The sequence below is a fragment of the Halichoerus grypus genome, chromosome 1 (assembly GCF_964656455.1).
Source record: "Halichoerus grypus chromosome 1, mHalGry1.hap1.1, whole genome shotgun sequence".
In the NCBI taxonomy this organism is placed as follows: Eukaryota; Metazoa; Chordata; class Mammalia; order Carnivora; family Phocidae; genus Halichoerus; species Halichoerus grypus.
In genome coordinates, this window is record NC_135712.1 from 196,801,595 (window position 1) to 196,822,566 (window position 20,972).

Here is a 20,972-nt window from a genome sequence, read left to right on the forward strand (position 1 = left end):
GAGAGAGGAGAGGGTCAGAGGGAGAAGCAGGCTCCCTGCTGAGCCGGGAGCCCGATGTGGGACTCGATCCCAGGACCCTGGGATCATGACCTGAGCCGAAGGCAGTCGCTTAACCAACTGAGCCACCCAGGTGCCCATAAAATCTTTTCAAAAAAGAAATAAAAAGAAGTTAAAAATAAAAAAATAATAATGATGATGATGATGAAGAAGAGGAAAAATAAAGTGCGGAGGGAAAGCTCATCTTTGCCAAAAAACACAAATAAATGTAGAAGGAATACAGAATCACAAAAATCACCATTTTGCAGCCAACATATTAATAAGTGATACAAGCAGGAATCATAAATGGAAACTGAAAACACTGGGTAAAAGACTGGAGGCACAGGATATTCCCATAGTTTTAGGTTCACAGAAAAACTGAGAAAGGTACAGAGATTTACCATATACCCCTGCCCCAATACATGCATAGCCTCCCCCATTATCAATACTGCCCAGCAGAATGGTCCATTTGTTGTATACAGTGGATGAACCTACATAGCCACACCATTATTACCCAAAACCCATAGTTTACATTAGGATTCGCTCTTGGTGTTGTACATTTTATGGGTTTGGATAATACATAATGACATGTATCCACCATTAAAGTATCATACAGAGTAGTTTCACTGCCCTAAAAATCCTCTGTGCTCTACCAATTCACCCCCCACCCCTCTCTAAACCCCTGGCAACCACCGATCTTTTTGTTTTTATTTATTTATTTTTAATTTTTAAGATTTTATTTATTAATTTGTCAGTGAGAGAGAGAGCAAGCACAAGCAGAGGGAGAATCAGGCTCCCCACTAAGCAGGAAGCCCAACTCAGGGCTCGATCCCAGGACCCTGGGATCATGACCTGAGCCAAAGGCAGACGCCCAACCGAGCCATCCAGGCATCTCTATTTTTCATTTTTTAAAAATAAAAACTTAGAAAAGTAAAAATGAGTGAAATGCCATGGAATTACAAAGCTATTATAATTATGAAGACCTTTAAATGGCACACGCAAAAAGGGATACACAATAGGATTCTAGTTTTGTAAAAATACACATTTGCATAGCAAAAAGACTAGGAAAACTACAACAAAATATCTTGCTATCACTGGCTGATGGAATTATGGGTGATTTTTGTGTCCTTTATAATATTCTGTATTTCTCAAACTTATTTAATAAGCACATATTACTCATAATCACAAAGTTATTAAACAGTAAAATCAATAAGCCATTTGGCATTATAGATTTTGAAATATTATCCAAATTCCAGATGCACTCTCCAAAGAAGGATCTAGGACATTAGGCAATCACAGGGTTCATAACGTTTCTTTAAAACTATTCTTAGAAAATAAATCTAGGCTCAAAATAAGGATGTCTAATGTGACAGAGAGGCCATAATAAGTGGTGAGAACCATAACTCCATAACCTATGCTGCCTTGTGAGGGCTCTGCGGGCTTCCATATGAGGGAGAGAACATTGGGTAGGATTCCCATTAGACTGCTGAAATCACTCCTCCCAGGTGCAATTCTTTATGAAACAAAACCACCCATTCTGATCTTAGTACAAATTTCTGGAAGCTCCCCCACATTTCTACTTCCAGCTGCTCAGAGAGCATGACTTTTCCTGCAGACTGCTACTATTTACTGATATGTCCAGAACTCGCAGTGAGAATCTGAAAGAGCAACTATTAGAACCCAAACAAATAAACCCAGGATTCCAGGTATATTTCAAACTGCCACCACTGGCCCTACATGCTCAGGCCCCTGCCTATCTCATCCCAGACCACTCTGGCCCTTACTCTCTATGCTCCAGACACCATGGCCTCTACGTTCCTGATTCTTAAGCACATTTGTTCCCACACCAGGGCCTTTGCCCTAGAACACCTTACCCCTGATTCTTTACATTGTAAGCAAAGAAGACAAATAGAAAGGGGTCAGAGAAAAAGCAAAAAACAAACTCCCTGCAGAAGAGTCAGAGATCTAGGGGTAAGAAGGAGATCAGCTTTCCCTACCCAGTGGTCCAAGCTGAAGGAGGTCAGCCTGAGGCCAAAGTTGACAAGCAGGAGGTTAGCTTTCTGTCAACAAGATGGCTATGAAGCAGGTTCCAGAAGGAACATATCTAGTTGCAATTCCAGTATCTCAGTATCCTGATACACCATGTAAAACAGACAAAAATAAAACAAACAAACAAAAAAGCAGTCTTCACGTTCTAAAAAGATGTACTCATCAAGGCAGCCTGTGTCCAGATCTTGACTAACCTAAACCAGGACTTCTCAAACTTTTCCACTGAGGAGTCCTAAATGCCTGCAGAAAATGTTCTTATCCCTTTGGGACTCTCAGGGTACCATTCAAAAATCACTCAAACTGGGGCACCTGGGTGGCTCAGTTGGTTAAGCATCTGCCTTCGGCTCAGGTCATGATCCCAGAGTTCTGTGATCGAGCCCCGCACTGGGCTCCCTGCTCCGCGGGGAGCCTGTTTCTCCCTCTCCCTCTGCCTGCTGCTCCCCCTGCTTGTGCTCTATCTCTGTCAAATAAAAGCTTTAAAAAACAAACAAAAACAAAAAGTACTCAAACTCTAACATTTATTTGAAAAAAGTCCTATTTTACCTTAAAAATGCATATGAATTCTGGTTCCTATGCCTAATTTTCATTACAAAAATATTTTTAATTCCTTACCAGTTAAAGTACTAAACTCTCAACCCCCAACACCACTCCCCCAATTGCCTGATAAAACTGGCACTCCAACAAGGTTTGTCGTGTTCATCCTGAAGCTCCATAAACTCCCAATATGCCTACCACAACCCGGGGAGCCAAGTTTGGAAATAAAATCCTTTGGCAAGCAATCATTCTTAGAATAACCAGTAAGTTCTTTAAGTCTGCAGTTTCTGGCTAGGGCTTTGGTTTTTTCTCCAGTAAAATTCCTTTAGAAAAACCCTACTCTTGTCTTAGCTTAACAAGGCTGTTCACAACATGGGCCAAACAGCTTGGATGAGTAGAATGCTCTCAGAAGAAAAGGGTGGTGGTGGCCCCAGAACCCTGCTGGAGAACCAGGTGAAGACCAGAGAAACCCGCACAAGTAATGAAATAAAAATACCAATACCACAGGAAAGAAGTGGGGCATCTGGATTTTCCCTGCAAATATTTCACAAGAATAAAGGTAGCCTATAAGAAGTGCAAGTGGTAGTGGAAGGGGGATCATATTATTAACTAAGATTCATCACACACCTGCAGAACAAGCGAAATCAGGAATTAGATCCATTAATCCAGATGAATATTAATAAGAAACACATGAAGTTCTTGTTAAACATTTTATTTTATTTTAGTTTTTTAAAGATTTTATTTATTTGACAGAGAGAGACACAGCGAGAGAGTGAACACAAGCAGGGAGAGTGGGAGGGGGAGAAGCAGGCTTCCCGTGGAGCGGGGAGCCCGATGTGGGGCTCGATCCCAGGACCCTGGGATCACGACCTGAACAGACGCTTAACGACTGAGCCACCCAGGCACCCCTAAACAAACATTTTAAATTTTAAGCATCTCCTCCACCCATCCAACCTTTTTTTTTTCATCTAACCTTTAAGGGCATATTTAGACCCAGGTTTTTTGCTACTTTTCTCCCACGTCTTCCTGCTGCAGGGGTACAAGAAGCTACCTTGGGGAAACAGATGTTAAGATTTTTGCCATTTGTATAGACAGGAAAACCCTTGGAAATATCTCTTGATCTAAACTTTATCACTTATGGTTGCCAAAGCCATGAAAGGAAGAATCTACTGTAGGCTTAGAGTGGAGTGACACTGAGGAAAACAAATGTGCCAACAAACCACCATGGCAAAGGAAAATCTCTTTACAAAGCCAAGTAAGCATAGGACTCTGACATGAACCAGCCGTGTCACACTTTTACATTCACATTAAATGGCAACTGAAAACAAACTTTTTTTGGTAAAAGCTAGATTATTCTAGGAGTTCCCTTCATCTAAATATTTCAAAGTACCTTATCTGGGGCAAGATACTGGACCCGAAGCTGAGCTAGAAGAAAATACTGAGCCAGAAAGACCACTTTGCATAAGGAAAGCCAATTCCAGAGGCACCAGGTTTTTTGTTTTGTTTTTAAATATTTTATTTATTTATTTGAGAGAGAGAGAACACAAGCACGGGGGCCGTGGGGCAGAGGGAGAGGGAGCAGCAGACTCCCTGCAGAGCAGGGAACTCCCCCACACACACAGGGCTCAACTCCAGGACCCCAGGATCATGACCCAAGCTGCAGGCAGATGCTTAACCGACTGACAACCCAGGCACAGGCACCCCACAGGCACCAGGTCTTGAACTTCTGCCTCTGATAATGATAGACCCCAAAGGTGCTGACACCTAACTTCTCCCACCATTCCAAGAGAATAGAGAAAATCCAACACAGACATTAGGAGAAGAGAAAAACAGGGCAATGAAAACACAATCAAAATGTCTTACAACATTCCATGAGCCCCCCAATATGTTAGAAATGGAAAGAACTGTCTTCTCCCCACCTTTTAAAAGACAAAATCATGGTGCTGCTCCCCAAGAGCCAAAGCCTCCATGATGTCAGACTACTATCCTACAAGTCAACATTCAAAGGTCAATATCAAGGGGGAGATAATGCCCCATCTTAATGCAGCAAAGCTAAAAATATCCCTAATTCCTCCATCCACTTCCTATCTATCCCATTCTTCCCACCTTTGTAAAGATTTCATCATCCTCCCAGGCTTCACCTATTCTGTCTTCAACCTGCCCCACATATGCAATAAGTCACCAAGTCCTATAAATTCCACTGCAACAAATCTGACCATTTACTCCTCCTATGCAGGTCAACTGACCCTAACAGTTCAAAATCTCATCACCCTTCCCGTAAAGTTTTACCACAGACCTAACTGGTCTTCACTATCTACAGGCCATCTCTTCTGTACACTGCTAAATAACATTCTTAAAAATCAAAGTTTTAATGAATGCTCCTTGGTAAAAACTTCCATCAATTCCATGCTGCCTTTAAAACAAATTCTAAACTCCCCCCGCTCCAACCCAATTCCAGGCTGTCACTCCAGTCTCACTCTGGTCTTCCCCCTAATGTGTCCAGTTCTACACCAAGTAAGATAGGTCATCATTCTCTAGCATATGTCATACTTGCCCTTCTACTATGCCTTTACTATTACTTCTAATTGTCCTCTCATCTCTGGTCAACAGTATTAATCAGCTTCTTTCTTGACAGTACCAACTAAGAGAGAAAGCAACCCGTTACAGGCAAGGGAAGGATATGAATCTATGGTCTCAGAAGCAGCATGGGTTTGGAAAAGGAGCACCACTTTGGAAACCAAAGGCCCAGCTTTGCCACTTTCTTGCAAAGTTATACTGAGTGAGCCATTTGCCTTTCTGAGCCTCAATTTCCTTATCTCTAAAATGTACCTGCCCTACCTAACACATAGGATTATCAAGATGATCAAGTAGGGTAAAGTGTGTCAAAATGCTTGTGAGGGGATGAACTACAGCAGTACTTAGAGGGAAATTTATAGTTTTAATTGTTTTTATTAGGGGAACAAATGTAAGCACATCCTTTTTTTTTTTTTAAGATTTATTTATTTATTTGAGAGAGAGAGCACGAGTGGGAGGGGCAGAGGGAGAAGCAGAGAGAATCTCAAGCAGACTCCCTGTTGAGCGCAGAGCCTGAGGTTCGACATCATGACCCTAAGACCATGACCTGAGCCAAAACCAAGAGTTGGCTGCTTAACCAACTGCGCCACCCAGGCGCCCTGGTAAGCACATTCTTAAGAAGTTTGGAAGTACTGCTAAATAAACCCAAAAGAAGTAGGAGGAAGAATATTATAAAGTAGAAATTACAAAGAAAACAAACACAAATAGAGGGAATCACCAAAACCAAAAGACAGTTCTTTGAAAAGGTTAGTATGATTGTTCAGATGTTTGCGTAAATGATGAGGAAGCACTATAAAAGTGAGTTATTATCATCCAGTAGAGATGAAACTTCAAATAAAAAGAGCTGAAGTAACAGTTGCCTTTTTGAAAGGGTTTCTCAACCTCAGCACTATTGATATCTGGGGACAATAACTATGTGTAGGACGGAGTTGTCCTATGCAATGTAGGATGTTTAGCAGCATCCCTGGTCTCTGCCCACAAGATGCCAGTAGTATTCTTCCCTCACCTTCCAGAAGTCATGACAGTCAAAACTGTTCTCAGACATTGTAAATTGTCCCCTGGGAGGCAAAATCATCCCAGGTTAAGAACCACTGCTCTAGGACAACAAAAGGCCACATCACACTATACCAGCTAAGACTATTCATAGCTATTTCTAATTTTAGAATAGCTGGCTGCTCTACCCATTAAGACTGTGGGATGACCAGCAAGCCAAGGCAGGAAGGGCAAGACTGAATAGGCAGGTCTCAGATGGTTCAGCAAAATTGCATAGTGTTCAAAATAAGAGAACCAGGAAAACTAGAAGCTCTAAGACAGCAGCGGAGTTGCCACAAGTAACAGAAGCATCAATTCTACTTGGGAGTGACTGGGTGAGTAGAGCTCTAACACTACTGTGAAACATCAAAAGGATCCTTGATCAAATTCCAAGAACCTAGCAGAGCAAGAGAAGAAGACAGTACCTATGGAACATTTTTTTTAACACTCTGAACTTCATAAACAATAAAAATAACTCATTTCAAATTTTTAAAAATCATGTCATCTGAGAATTATATCAATATTCTTTTTTAAAAACTCCAGTTACAGGGGCACAGGTCATGATCCCAGGGTCCTGCGATTGAGCCCCATGTCGGGCTCCCTGCTTAGCAGGGAGCCTGCGTCTCCCTCTCCCCACCACCCTACTCATGCTTTCCCTTGCTATCTCTCTCTCTCTCAATAAATAAAATCTAAAAAAGCAAAACAACAAAAAAACCCACTCCAGTTGCACAGCTACACTATTCTGAGACAAATCACAATTTTCGCCGCTTCTAAATAAATAATAGTAAAGTCCACTGAAGCATACGATTTTTTTTTAATAATTAAGAACCTAATATGGAAAATAGAATTCCAAAAAGCTAAGAGAAAAGACAATGTGTATATATCCATTATACCCACCAGCAGCATCTAAAATCCAATCTAAAACTGACAAGAGTTCTAGGGGGTGCCTGAAAATATACTTCTGAGAACCCAAATGATAAAAAGCAAAAAGTGATGCAGATACCTGGGGACTCTAATGCCATCTTAAGAACCATGAGAGCCAAGCAAGGCAGTCTGATGGTGTACCCTTCCAGCACTACCTTCCATTATTTCTACTTATTCTACTTTATAGAAAGGAACTACAGAACCAGTTGGGGAGACTCCAACTGAATAAACTAGCAGTGGACAGCAAATGATATCAAGAAAAAAATAAAATAGGGGCGCCTGGGTGGCTCAGTCGGTTAAGCGTCTGCCTTTGGCTCAGGTCATGATCCCAGGGTCCTGGGATCGAGCCCCACATCGGACTCCCTGCTCAGCGGGGAGCCTGCTTCTCCCTTTCCCACTCCCCCCTACTTATGTTCCCTCTCTCGCTGTCTCTCTGTCAAATAAATAAAATATTAAAAAAAAAAAAAAAGAAAAGAAAATGGTAATTTCCCTGCCAGAGGTGAAGTGGAAATGGGGCAGAGACTCCTAGACAGTATAAATGAGGGAAAACTGATCCCTGAACCATATGACATCTGGTAGGATGAATGAGAACTGAAGATAGTACAGCAAAGAAAGAGGATCCATGTTTATTCTTCTTGAATCTGGAGAAAAGCAGTAGCACAGTTTCCTAGGCTCCTTCAGATGCAAGCAGTGATAATCTAGTGCCATGTTCAGTCCTACCAAGGTGGTTTGTTATAAACAGACAAAACTTTATTCCTTAGTCAATAGGAAGCTTACAAACAACTAAATCCTGTGCCATTAAAGGCTGGAATTAACTGAGAAGCCTGTGGCTGGCCAGATGACCTGATATTAGACTGAAGATGAAAAGAAAAAGTCAATGCCACTTCAATAAGTTGGGGGCAAGGGAAGGGGTGAGCCAAACAGGAATCCAGAGGGGTGTCTACCAGCTATGGAGGTGCAGTTCTCTCCCATTAGGAGCAATGTGCAGTCACTGGAAGTGGCTGGGAGGCAGAGCAGCACCACAGGAAATGCAATAAGCTTTCTGGAGTTGTGAGCCTATCATCTGAAAATCTCTCCCCACATAACCCCCTCATGTCCATACAAGCAGAACTGTAAATATAATTTCAGGAAACTCACGGTTACCCCCATGCCTGCCTGTGGCCACCTGATGAATTCATGACCCCAGACCACAAAGTCTCACCACAAGGACTCTGCCACTGACTCCTCCATGACTTGGGCAAGAATGCTCCACTCTCAAATCTTTAGATCTGCATCTGCACATCTGTCAAAGATGAGTTAAATGCTAAAGGTTCATCCAGCACTAAAGTGAGATCTATGTAGAGGGACAACAATCCATTTCTTGAGGAATAGCATATGAGTTAATTGTTGTTGTGTTCCCAGTCTCTGCCTTCTCACAATAGATGATCTAAGAAATCCAACTGGAAACACCATGCTCTCCCAGCCAAAAACCCAGGAGAAGAAAAGATATGGCAACCTATGTCACTAACTAGAGCCACTCACCATCCAGTAGGTCTTCCGTGTCATCCCTGCCGTGCTCCTCCACTGCCACTTCCTCCTCCTCCTCCTCCTCTTCCGCATCCTCCAGCTCCACGTCCGGGTCCAGGTCTGGATCGCTCCCTGAGGCGGATTCGTCTGACATGGCTCCCAGAGGTCCTCAGTGGGCATTACCGACTCATGATCCACTGCAGGGGTCCTGGAAGGAGGACAAGAGGCATCAGAATCACCAAGCACTTCACTTAGGAACATGAATCTTTCAAAGAGAAAATGCCACGGATGAATGCCCTAGAGGGGCAAACTAACCATACCCAAATTTCAACCTTCCTCACAAGTGCACTGACCCTGACATATGTTTTGGTGACTCTGCCCAGCTCAAGCTTCTCTTCGGTGCTTGGACAAGAAAATATCTTAAAGTGACCAAACAAACACACTCTTATGCCTCAGAATTCCCACTTGTTCATTCCTTCAGTTTTCTTCTTTATATCTCTATATATCCATACATATACACATTAAGGATATATAATCACAGACACTACCACTAGGCTTTGGGAATGCAGTAGGAAGCACAACAAATCATGTTGGGGAGTTGGTGCATGCCAGAAGGAGATCAGGGAGAAGTTCTCACTGAGCAGAGGCCAGAGGGCAGAGGGAGCCACACAGACATCTGGAGGGAGTGTGTTCCAGGCAGAGTGAGCAGCAAGGGCAGAGTCCTGGAGTGAGAGTAAATGGGAGTGCTCAGGGAACAGGGAGTGGGTCCTGCCTGGAGCTGCCTTAGAGTACAACCTGAAAGATAGTATACTCTCCAATCACCTGAATGGAGGGCTTCCAGCAGGTACCACACTGCCACTCCTCCCAACATGTGGGGAGCCTCACACTCCCCATGACTCAGAATGCCCCTGTGACCATCTCTGCTCTCAGGCTCTGCCCTACCTCTTAGCCCAGTTCCAGCTCCATTTCTTTTTTTTTTAAGATTTTATTTATTTATTTATTTGACAGTGAAAGACACAGCGAGAGAGGGAACACAAGCAGGGGAAGTGGGAGAGGGAGAAGCAGGCTTCCCGCTGAGCAGGGAGCCCGATGCGGGGCTCGATCCCAGGACCCTGGGATCATGACATGAGCCGAAGGCAGACGCTTAACAACTGAGCCACCCAGGCGCCCCTCCAGCTCCATTTCTTCCAAGAAGTCTTGGTCAACTGCCCCAGTCTTCTGGGGTCATATTCCCTCTTCTGAACTCCAGTAGCCATGCTTGACCATGCTGACCTTCACTGAAGCCTTCATATGGGCTACCTGGCAAAGTGGTTTCCTTCTGTGCTTTCTCACTTCCAGACCAGACAGTAAATCCCTAAGGGCAGGGAATTAGGTGGGAACTGTTTCTTTGTATCCTGGAGCTGGAAGCATGTCCTATTCAGATCATTCATTCATTCACATTTACTCCCTTGTTTGTCAACTTGCTCTATTATGTCTACTATATGCCAGGTACTGCACACATGTCTGTCTGTCTATCTCTTTCTCTCTTGCTTGCTCTACTTTACTATTAGCTATAAAGATCATTTCTTCTTGAGGGAAGAAAAAAGATAATGAGAAAGCTAGATAGACTACTTTGTGATAAAGCAAACATTAGCAAAATGTTAACATAAAGATTCACTGACCAATTCTTTCAATTTTTCTATATATTTCAAATTTTTCATAATGTGGGGGAGGAACACAAAATAAATAATCTTTTCTAAGACAAACTGCTACAGACAACCACATCCACAATCAGGTTATCCTAAAATTCCTCCCATCTCCCAAAATAAAAACCAAAACACAAGTCTCTAATTATTCAACATAAAAACTATTCTAGAACTGAAATCTCTTATTAAGGTCCAGACACAATTTGAAACAGAACTTTTATGTTCTCCTAAAAAGAAACAGAAACAAAATGAAATAAACTAAATCCTCTAGAGTTCTGGAAAACTAGAATTTAAGACTGTCTAGTTAACAACCATAGGAATTACGAGTGTGTGTGTCCTGATGGGTCATGTACTAGCCTCTCAAGGCAATGAAAGCAAAAAACAGCTGTAAAAATGATTTAGTAATAAAATTTAAATTTTTGCATTAATAACGCACTTCCAAAAACACCTACAAAGAGTGTTAAGACACAGGGAAGAAAGATGTTCCACAAATACAAATTAATACAACTAATGCTGAACTTTCATTCACTGAGTGACAAAGCTGATTCCAAATTTCTGAGGGAGTAACTATCCCATGTCTTTAAGTTCATTAGGTTTTAGAAAGGAAGCAGTAAATCAATCTGTCATCAGCTTTGAAAGTGAAATTTATTCTGAATATGAGTATGATAATTCAACAGCAGCTACTCTGTGTGCGGAAGTCAATATTTGTAATCAGCATAAACCCCTGGTTCATCCCAGACTTCTTAAGTGTTTTGATTACAGTGTGTTTGGCTGATTATGGAGTGGCTTTTAGAGGACAATTTTTTTTTCAGATTTTTTTAAATTTAATTTAATTTAATTTAATTTTTATTTTTTATTGTTATGTTAATCCCCATACATCATTTGTTTTAGATGTAGTGTTCCATGATTCATTGTTTGTGCATAACACCCAGTGCTCCATGAAGAACGTGCCCTCTTTAATACCCATCACCAGGCTAACCCATCCTCCCACCCCCTGCCCCTCTAGAACCCTCAGTTTGTTTTTCAGAGTCCATTGGAGGACAATTTTTAATTAGCAAGTACCTTTAGGTAATCTGAATGCCTGTCATTTTAGAGAAGAAATTGTGTGGTAGTGGAAGGATGACAATCACTTGGAGGCAAACAGTAACAAGGAGAAGCCTCCTGTAAACCCCCAGTTAATGAACATCTTCAAAACAACCTCAGCCCCAAGCTCCTGATAGACAGAAGCAAACAGCAATTAAACATCAACAACCACACATACTATTAGAATATGAGACACTGGTCCAGGGCCCTACTCAAAACACTTTAAACAGGACACTTTAAAATAGTACCCAGGTGATCAGATGCCCCAAACAGAAAATAAACTGGAAAGTGATGGATTTAAGTCCCACCAAATTTGGTTATTCTCTTTCCCTACCTTCCATGAGCCACTAAATTTCTTTACAGAGATGACACAATGAATTCTTTTCTCTGCTCTTCAGAATCATACCAACTACTTAAGGGGCAGGTTTTGCTGTTACTGATCTCCTTCAAAAAAGCAACAAAGGGAAACTGGCAGGAGAAAAGCTGATCTTGGCTGGCAGCAGCACAGTCAATTACATTTTGTCTCTACAGGGCTCCACCCACACATACAAACACTTCCAAGTGGGCACAGCCTTTCAAACACAGGGAAGGCAGCCCTGATTCAAGAAATTAGCTCTCAGTAGAACTGTTAGGCAGACACGAGGAAAAAAGTTGATAAGGAAAAAGATGCATCTCCCTCATTTGCTCCCCAACTCACGTGAAACTCTGTCTCAATCTCCAGGGAAGAGGAGCTCTAGCAGAGATTATGGGTGTGCTGTGCCTTAATGAGGACCTGTATTCTTACAAAGCAAATTCTGGGAATCAAATTCTATTTTAATGAAACTGGAGAACTAGCTATTTAAAAAAGCTCTAAAAAGAACCACTCTGAAAAGTAAATATTCAATCCCTAAGTAATATGTTAATGTCTACAGTTTAATATATTGGGTTTGCTAAAAGAGGCTATAATTATGAAGAAACCCACAGCCAATCCCACTCCAGGCCTTTACAGCAATCTTGAGAGTGAAGGAAAAGGTTCCTCTGCCCTGCTAAGTTCAAAAACATCAACACCCGTCTATAGAGCGGTGCCTGGCCAAGAATCAGTGAAATTAATCACGCAGGCACAGCCCTAAGACACACCTCTGGGGAGGAGAATACACAGAAGAGAAAAACACAAAGACACACACAAACTAGCAAAGCCTTTGTTCACAAAGCAGACCATGCTTGGAGAGTCCACACTGAAATCGTAAAACTGTGGCACACACTTCCTCACCCCTGCAGGGCAGCCCGTACAATTTCAGAGATGTCTTTCTGGTCCTTGGCAGCATCCTGATGCTGTGTTTGATATAAAAGAAACCATTCCAAACTGCCATGTCCTCATTAATTTTGGTGACCTTGAGTTGTATTAAATTTCCTCAAATTATCTCAAAGCAATTCCACAGCGTGCCATGCACACTTCGTTTTCCATTAAGAGTACCAACAAAACCATGCATTTATGCTAATTTACGGGGCGGGGGCTTAAGAGCATGAAAACATTCAGTCTAAAAACTTTAGGCAACACTTCTTCAAAGAAGTGCATTAGTCAAGCAATTTATATAATTCAAAGACGTAAGGAAAAAATAGAGTTCAGTCCATTTCCAGTACTCAAAGGGTATCAACAGGATTCTTCCAGCCTGCTGAAAGATCCACTATGGATCTCTGAAGTTATTTCAAAACACCTTTCCTGGGCAGGACAAAAACCCGATGCGTACATGTAGTCCAAATGCCTTTTGATTATCTTTCAGCTACTTAAAATCACATTTAATACACACAAAGCAGCCACAAAGCTAGAAAGTGACAGAGCTCAATATATTTTATTTGGAAATCTAAGGAGACTTTCGGCAATATGGAGCTTAATTAAGACAAAGTAAGGAAGAGGTGAACAAAACATTCAGGACTCCAAGGCGCAGGGCCACAGGAGACAACTCTCTCTAAAAGGCAATGCAGTGGAGCCAGGTCCAGGGACTCAGCACCAAGCACAACAGAGACACTGGAGCCATGTTTACAGAATCAGTCAAGAAACCTAAATTCTAGCCACAGCTCCATGGGAAACTGGCTGCATGACCTTGGTCAAATCAGTTCTCCCTCAGCTTCCATTATCCCTCTTATACTAGCCAGGAGAGAGACAGACCAGAATTCGTCTACAAGATCCCTTCCGGATTCTATGACAGCAGTTCCCAAAGGGTGGTCCAGGGACCCCTGGGATCCTCAAGACCCTTTCAAGGGAGCCACAAAGTCAAATCATGCATGGGTTAAAGAGCCATTCAAAGTGCAAGACAGACCAGTGGATTTTAATGTAACAGAATACAAAAAGTTCCTTGATATAGTTTCAAATTCCATATTACAATTAACCTTGAAGAAACTACCACATGTCAGAGTTTTGGTACAGTATCAAAGAATACCCACAATTATCTGAAAAGGCTGCTAAAACACTCCTCCCTTTTCCAACTATGTTCTTCCTCTACTTTAACAATACAGTAAGTCAACAAAAAAATAAGTCACAACATGCAGAAGCAGATCTGAGAATCTATCTCTATTCAATCAGACATTTTCAAATTTTCAAATGTGTAAAATAATTCTACTCTTCTAATTTTTTTGTTTTGGAAAATATAGTCATTTTTCATTAAAAAATATGTTAATAAATAATGAGTTTATTATTTTTTAAAGAAATTGATGTTTTTAAATTTCTAATACAGTGAATATTGACCATTATAACCCATATAAACAAAAGCTTTTTGGGATCTTCAGTAATTTTTAAAGTATAAAAGGATTTAAGACCAAAAAGTTTGAGATCTATGGTCTTAGAGCCCCTATTTTCAGGTATCACAAAGAAAAACTAGCATTTAAAAAAAAAATGTAGGGGCGCCTGAGTGGCTCAGGTCCTGGAATCAAGCCCTACATCAGGCTCCCGCTCGGCGGGAAGCCTGCTTCTTCCTCTCCCACTCCCCCTGCTTGTGTTCCCTCTCTCGCTGTGTCTCTGTCAAATAAATAAATAAAATCTTAAAAAAAAGAAATAAAAAATAAAAATTTTAAAAATGTAAGATAGGACCACATTACATAAACATAAAATATCTAAACAGTTCCACGCTATATTCAAATAAAAAGTACAAGATTACTCTATTAATGATATACATAGATTACTTATAAATGTAACCATCAAGGGCAAACTTTCTCAGTGACTGAAGTTAGTATTACATTTGCAAAGTCAAATTTTTACATTTATTACTGAATCTTTGCTATCCACATGCCCTTTAAAATGGCCAAGGGCTGAGGTTCCTTGTGTTTGCCCCCAAAGCTCCCCTGACTTAGGTCATTCACCCAAGAGGTCACTGAGCAGCATATCCCTGCAGGGTCAGTCCCAGGTATCTTGAATAAATAGGAATAAAACTCTAAAAGGCCACTGCTGAGGGAAGCAATTAAAGACTCATTTCATTCTCCATGGAGTCAGCTGGAAAAAAAGGGGGAGGGAGGGTGACAAACAACTGAGTGGGGTGGATATGAGCTAAAGCAGGGGTGACAGCTTTGGCTGTGAGAAGGCTAGGTGACATAGCCACTGCTGCCCAGAGGGACCTGGGCTCTGAAAAATTCTCTCCCTCTTTTTTTTTTTTTTTTTTAAGATTTTATTTATTTATTTGACAGAGAGAGAGAGACAGTGAGAGAGTGAACACAAGCATGGGGAGTGGGAGAGGGAGAAGCAGGCTTCCCGCCGAGCAGGGAGCCTGATGCAGGGCTCCATCCCAGGACCCTGGGATCATAACCTGAGCCAAGAGCAGACGCTTAACGACTGAGCCACCCAGGCGCCCCTCTCCCTCTCTCTCAATCAACACACATACATGCGCACGCACGCGCGCGTGCACCACATGAACATTTTAAACCATCAGTATAATGTGAGGGTGATTAAAAAAGAAAGAAAGAAAAAGAAAGTAAGGTCCCAGGATCTCTGAATACTGAGGATCAGGCAAGAGTAAAAGCAATCTTGGCTAAATATGTTACCATTCAACTTGTGAGCCCTGTATCTCTTTCCACCCAGCTCTCAATTCTTAAAGTGGAGATGATAGAGATAAGGGCCTACATGGCAGGGGCATGTTTGGCCTACTTTCCCTAGGTTTCCTGAAGCCCAAGCCAGCCCTGAGTCCAGATCAGCCTAAAAACAGGTCAGGTTTATCTACTAGATGGTAAGACTGAAGAGGCTCAGAGAGAAGACAAACCATGGTTGGCGTCCCATTCCTCCAAATCCCACTACAACCACCTCCACTCCCCCCTCACCAGTCTCTTCCCAAAGCCCGAGCCCTCTGACGCTCCTCCCTTCTCCTAGGAGTTCTATCACTGAGCCATAGAGCTCACACTGGATGCCTACAAACCCAGACAAACACAAGCTGAGCAGAGAGGGGATGGTTCACAGCCCTGCAAACATTCAGACAAACTTTGGTGAAGACTTCTCTGTATCTAGTCAACTTATCCACTAGACACAATCCTGAAAAGCTCTGTGCCAGTAGCATTTTCACAAATCAAAGCTTTTAAAAATGACTATAACAAGAACTCTACATAAATCCTTCTATAATGCAAATAATAACCACAATTTTCTGAGTTGATATTGATCACTTTAGATTCTCAATTGTCATTCATTTTAAAACAGCTATAACCACATGGTATACAGATTGCATACTATGGTTCTTCCTAAATTGGCATCAACTGCAAATGAAAGTTTTAATGGACGACTACTATTTTGTGACATATATTTTCCAAATATTCTGCAGGAAAAATTTAACATACTAACATCATTGTATTTACATGGTTACTCAAGTTTTTCACTTTGGCTTTGCCAAGTGACTTGGGCACTCTGTGGGATTAGCTCCTTAAAGACATAGGTAAGCTCTTCTTAATATCTTTTTTTTTTAAAGTAGGCTTCACACTCAACCTGGGGCTCGAACTCGGCACCTTGAGATCAAGAGTTGCATGCTCTACCAACGAAGCCAGCCAGGTGCCCCAACATAGGTAAATTCTTCTGGCTCAACTTCTCATAGTTCTATAAATGGTAATGCTAGCCAGGTGCAGACCCCTATGGTGCCTGTGATACAAAATAAAAATATATTTGGTCTTTTCCCCCTGGTTCCTGGCAAAGCTCCCAAAACCCTTGGAATTTTCTGAGTGACAGGAGTGTCTTTTGTTGTTTACATTGAGCCCCCTTTTGATCACACCTGAATTTGTGCCAATGAAGTGACTTACGGTGAGGCCCCCAGATAGCCTCAGGACATCCCAGGTGGCTCAGTCGTTGAGCCTCTGACTCTTGATTTCAGTCAGGTCATGGGACTAAGCCCCGTGTCAGGCTCCCCATGCAGGGGGGAAGTCTGCTTCCCCTCTCTCTCCCTCTGCCCCTCACCCCACTCATGTGCGTGTGCATGCTCTCTCTCTCTTTCAAATAAATAAATCTTTAAAAAATGTCTTTAGGAAATACACAATGAAGTATTTAGAGGTAAAAATAAATAAAAAACCTTCTAAAAGACAGTTTAACAAGAGAATAAAATAATCTATTCCTAGTTCTCCAAAGATTTAAACACTTAACAAGTACGAAATATCTTATTTCCAAGTACAGATTTGAAAGATTACCTAGCTGAATATTCTCTATAGTTAATTAGTAACAAATTAGTATGAAATTTCCTTTCCTTTAAGACACAAAATGTAGGGTTAAAAAGGCTAATTAAGCCTCCCAGCATCCCTATGTGCAGACAGGATGTCCTCTTGGTAGGGGATAGGCCTCTCTCCCTCTTCCCCTGAGCCCAGCAGGAACTGGAATCATCTCTGAGGCAAGTCTCACCTGGGTTCCCTCTGGAAGGCTCTAGGTCTAGTCAATGTCATAAACAAATAGCACCCTACAGGCAGGTAGAAATTGGACTCACCAGCTCACCCTCCCTCTTTGTATAGATGTGGCCCAATTCTGAACAGTCTTCTAAGGAGACTTATGTAATCTATCTAGATTACGTGTTTCACTATTATTTATGACCAAGGTTATTCAACCTGTGCCCAGTTCTTAGGCTCCTACACACACACACACACACACACACACACGTGCACATGTGCACACATGCATGTGCGCAAGCACTTCAGCATTATAGAAATAAGTAGCTTAAGATTCATACCACTGAACCACTTACTTAAGTACACTTGCCCTGTGTCTCTCTCTGGTCTAACACTGGACATGAATATTGACGAAAACAGTGACATCTGAAGATTAAAAATAAGTGGGAAAAAGAATGTGCACTTGACCTAAAGCCAATATAGTGAAGTAGAAAAAAAGCTGCTTCTTTCGAACTAATACTCCTATATCTTTCTGGGGAAAAGCATATGGAGTCTGGACAAAACTCAGGCTATAGATTTTGCAAGTAAGAAGAGGACGTACAGGAAAACCTCATCTCTGTAAACAGAAAATAATGGATGTTGACCCTTGGGAAGAAGAGCCATCTCTCAAAGACTGGAACATGGCTTGTGTGGATGCACACAACAAACCAGTTATCTCTCATCACTCTTCAGATAAAGATGCTTATTCCATGGAGGCAAGGCCATTAACTTCATTACACCATATAGGAGGTAGAGACCAAAATAATTCAAACAAGAATCTTAGGGCCATGATACTGTCTTGGTAGAGGAGACAAAGGTCACAGACTGAGATGAACAAAAAGTTTCAGGAAATAATTTAAAGAAAAAAGTAGCTGACAGTTATCCTGTAGAAAGAATGGTCAAAGGAAAAGACAGAAAGGTTAGCAATTAATTAGTCCAAAGCCTGGGTATGATATAATAAGGACACTATGCCAGGCATTGTGGGAGTGATACAAATACATGTCTCAAAGAATGATGTGGAGCAAGAAGCCATAAGACTATCTGACTCCAAAACAGAAAGAATCAATAACAATGTCATTTTGGGACACCAAAGAAGTCTGTAATTTGAGTAAATAACAAATACCAAGTCAAATCTAATCATAATTTAAAATGTTATCCCTAATACAAAAATGAAAAATGACATTTTTGTCCCACAAAGAAATTTACAATGCATTATTTCCCCTAATTACACTAAACATTTGCCCTAAATACATTCACACTCTCTTACTTGATCCCTGGTGCCCAAGATACTCATTTACCCTAGTGCAGTTAAGGGTACAGTCTAGGCCTGCATGGTTTCTCTCTAACCAGGGTGAGGCTGCCCTGGAATTAAACCACAAGTCTCTGCCACATCGGCACTCACTATGCCAACCTACAACTGTTGGCAACCACCATCCAAGAATAATCTAGTTGACTGAGAGTGAAGAATAAAAGTGGAACACCTAGAGACAACTGCCAAATCTCAAGGACAGAGACTCCAGGCCTGTGTTTGGGCAAGATTAAGGAAGTTCCAATCTTTTGATCATTTAGTCAACAAGTAGTTATTACTCATTCTTGTAGCTTGCTCTCAAGTGGACACTGCCCCAGCACCATGGCCAAAATAAAAATGCACAAAAAATAGAAAGGAAGTGAGTGATAGAAAAAGGACAGGATGTGGAGTTAATCCTTCCTCCTGCCCACCACAGCATGCAAGAATGAGTGCAACTCACTGTTACATCACAGTGAAGCTGAACGAAAGACCCAGCTAAGTCAATGGCGGCATCGGCAGAAATGCAGGGCTAGAGGCTGCTACTCAGCCAAGCTAACTGAAAAACTACTGAACTACTACCATCACAGGTAGTTCCAGAATCTCCTAATCATCTCTCCCATTAACTAAAGATAAAAAAAAAACAGTGGCTTCCATAGCAAATAATTCTGACAAGTGGGCCTCTTCACATTCCAAATGTCCCATTTTAAAGTAGTGCTGCTCTTAATGAAGTTGTTATCATTAAGTTATTTTTGCACTAATTTGGGTATGACACACTAGGCAGGCCTCTACATATATGTATATACATATATATTTTTTTAAAGTCCTATTTATTTGAGAGAGGGAAAGAGAGAGAGTGTGTGTATGCATGTGCATGTGCGAGTAGGGGGAGGGGCAGAGAGCGAGGGAGAGAATCTCAAGCAGACTCCCGGCTGAGCTTGGAAGCAATGCAGGGCTGGATCTCATGACCCTGAGATCATGACCTGAGCAGAAGTCAAGAGTTGGACGCTTAACTGACTGACCAGGTGCCCCTATGTATATTTTGGACTTGATATTAGTATTACACAAACTGTAGTTTACTCTTTACAATAAAGTATTGAAATTATAAGAATAATTACATATTTTGAGCTTGGTCAGACTTCTAAAAACTGCCACTAACATAAAAGTATGGAAAGAACCTGTGCCATTTTACAAATGCCTTTAGTGCTGCGGTTATCTTGATCAAGAACTATGAAATACATTCCATTTCAAATTTCATAATTAGTAAAAACCAAGATTTAGTGTGCTATTTTATAGCATCCCTATTGATTACACTTTTGCCCCAAAGCCTATAAAATTATTATCTGCAAAAGAAATTATTAACTGAGAGTGAGTACTTGAATACTAGATAGACAAGAGTCATGAAGGTAGGACAGCACCAGAAGATGATGCCAGGTTAACAGTTCTAGAGCTTTCTAGTAGAAACCAACAAGGTACCACAACAATGACCAAGGTCCATCTAACAATTTGGACAACGGCTTCCAGCTTGGCACCTTGGCAGACAGGAGATCTTGCAAATTCTCCCAACTGCAAAACACCTAGAAATATGAATAAAATTATATACAATACACATCCATTTTAAATGCACAGCTATTTTCACAAAAAAAGTGATAGAATAGACCAAGGACCAAGAATGAAAGGCAAACTGAAAATACAGACAAATACTCTTGAGAGCTGATGCTATGGCAGGCAGAAGAAAAGGGTGCCAAACCTGTGGGTGGGTGGAGGTCAGATAAAAAACAATGCCCTGTGATTCAAAGAAGCTAAAAAGGAAAGACTACAACCTCTACATAAAGACAGGAACTTAAAGAGCTATATTCTCAGGAAAGAGTGGTGTAGAAAAAATCTAACCACCAATACAGAAGACAACATAAAAGCTTATGTCAACCTAGTTTGGAGGAGGGGAAAAAAAGTATCCAATCTACAAGGTCCAAGAAATTAATCAAAACTAAAGTGGGGTGCCTGGGTGGCTCAGCCGTTAAGCGTCTGCCTTTGGCTCAGGTCATGATACCAGAGTCCTGGGATCGAGCCCTGCATTGGGCTCCCTGCTTGGTGGGAGGCCTGCTTCTCCCTCTCCCACTCCCCCTGCTTGTGTTCCCTCTCTTGCTGTGTCTCTGTCAAATAAATAAATAAAATCTTAAAAAAAAAAAAAAAGCTGAAGTGGTCCAGGGGCACCTGGGTGGCTCAGTTAAGCGTCCAACTCTTGATCTCAGCTCAGGTCTTGACCTCAGGGTCATGAGTTCAAGCCCCGCACTGGGCTCCACACTGGGCATAGAGCCTACTTTAAAAAAGCAGGGGGAGGGGTGCCTGGGTGGCATAGTCAGTTAGGCGTCCAACTCTTGGTTTCAGTTCAGGTGGTGATCTCAGGGTCATGA

At 41.6% G+C, this 20,972-nt stretch overlaps 1 protein-coding gene across 3 annotated transcripts in view; it reads right to left on the reverse strand.

Moving 5' to 3' along the window:
• The window catches only part of RAD54L2 (RAD54 like 2), a 107,964-nt gene that overhangs the window by 61,853 nt on the left and 25,139 nt on the right, over nucleotides 1–20,972 (reverse strand). For all 3 annotated transcript variants that reach the window (XM_036074900.2, XM_078077653.1, XM_036074899.2), the window contains one exon: nucleotides 8,671–8,863. In XM_036074900.2, the coding sequence (XP_035930793.1) occupies nucleotides 8,671–8,809 (139 nt within the window). In that variant the 5' untranslated portion in view covers nucleotides 8,810–8,863. The remainder of the gene's footprint in view (nucleotides 1–8,670; nucleotides 8,864–20,972) is intronic.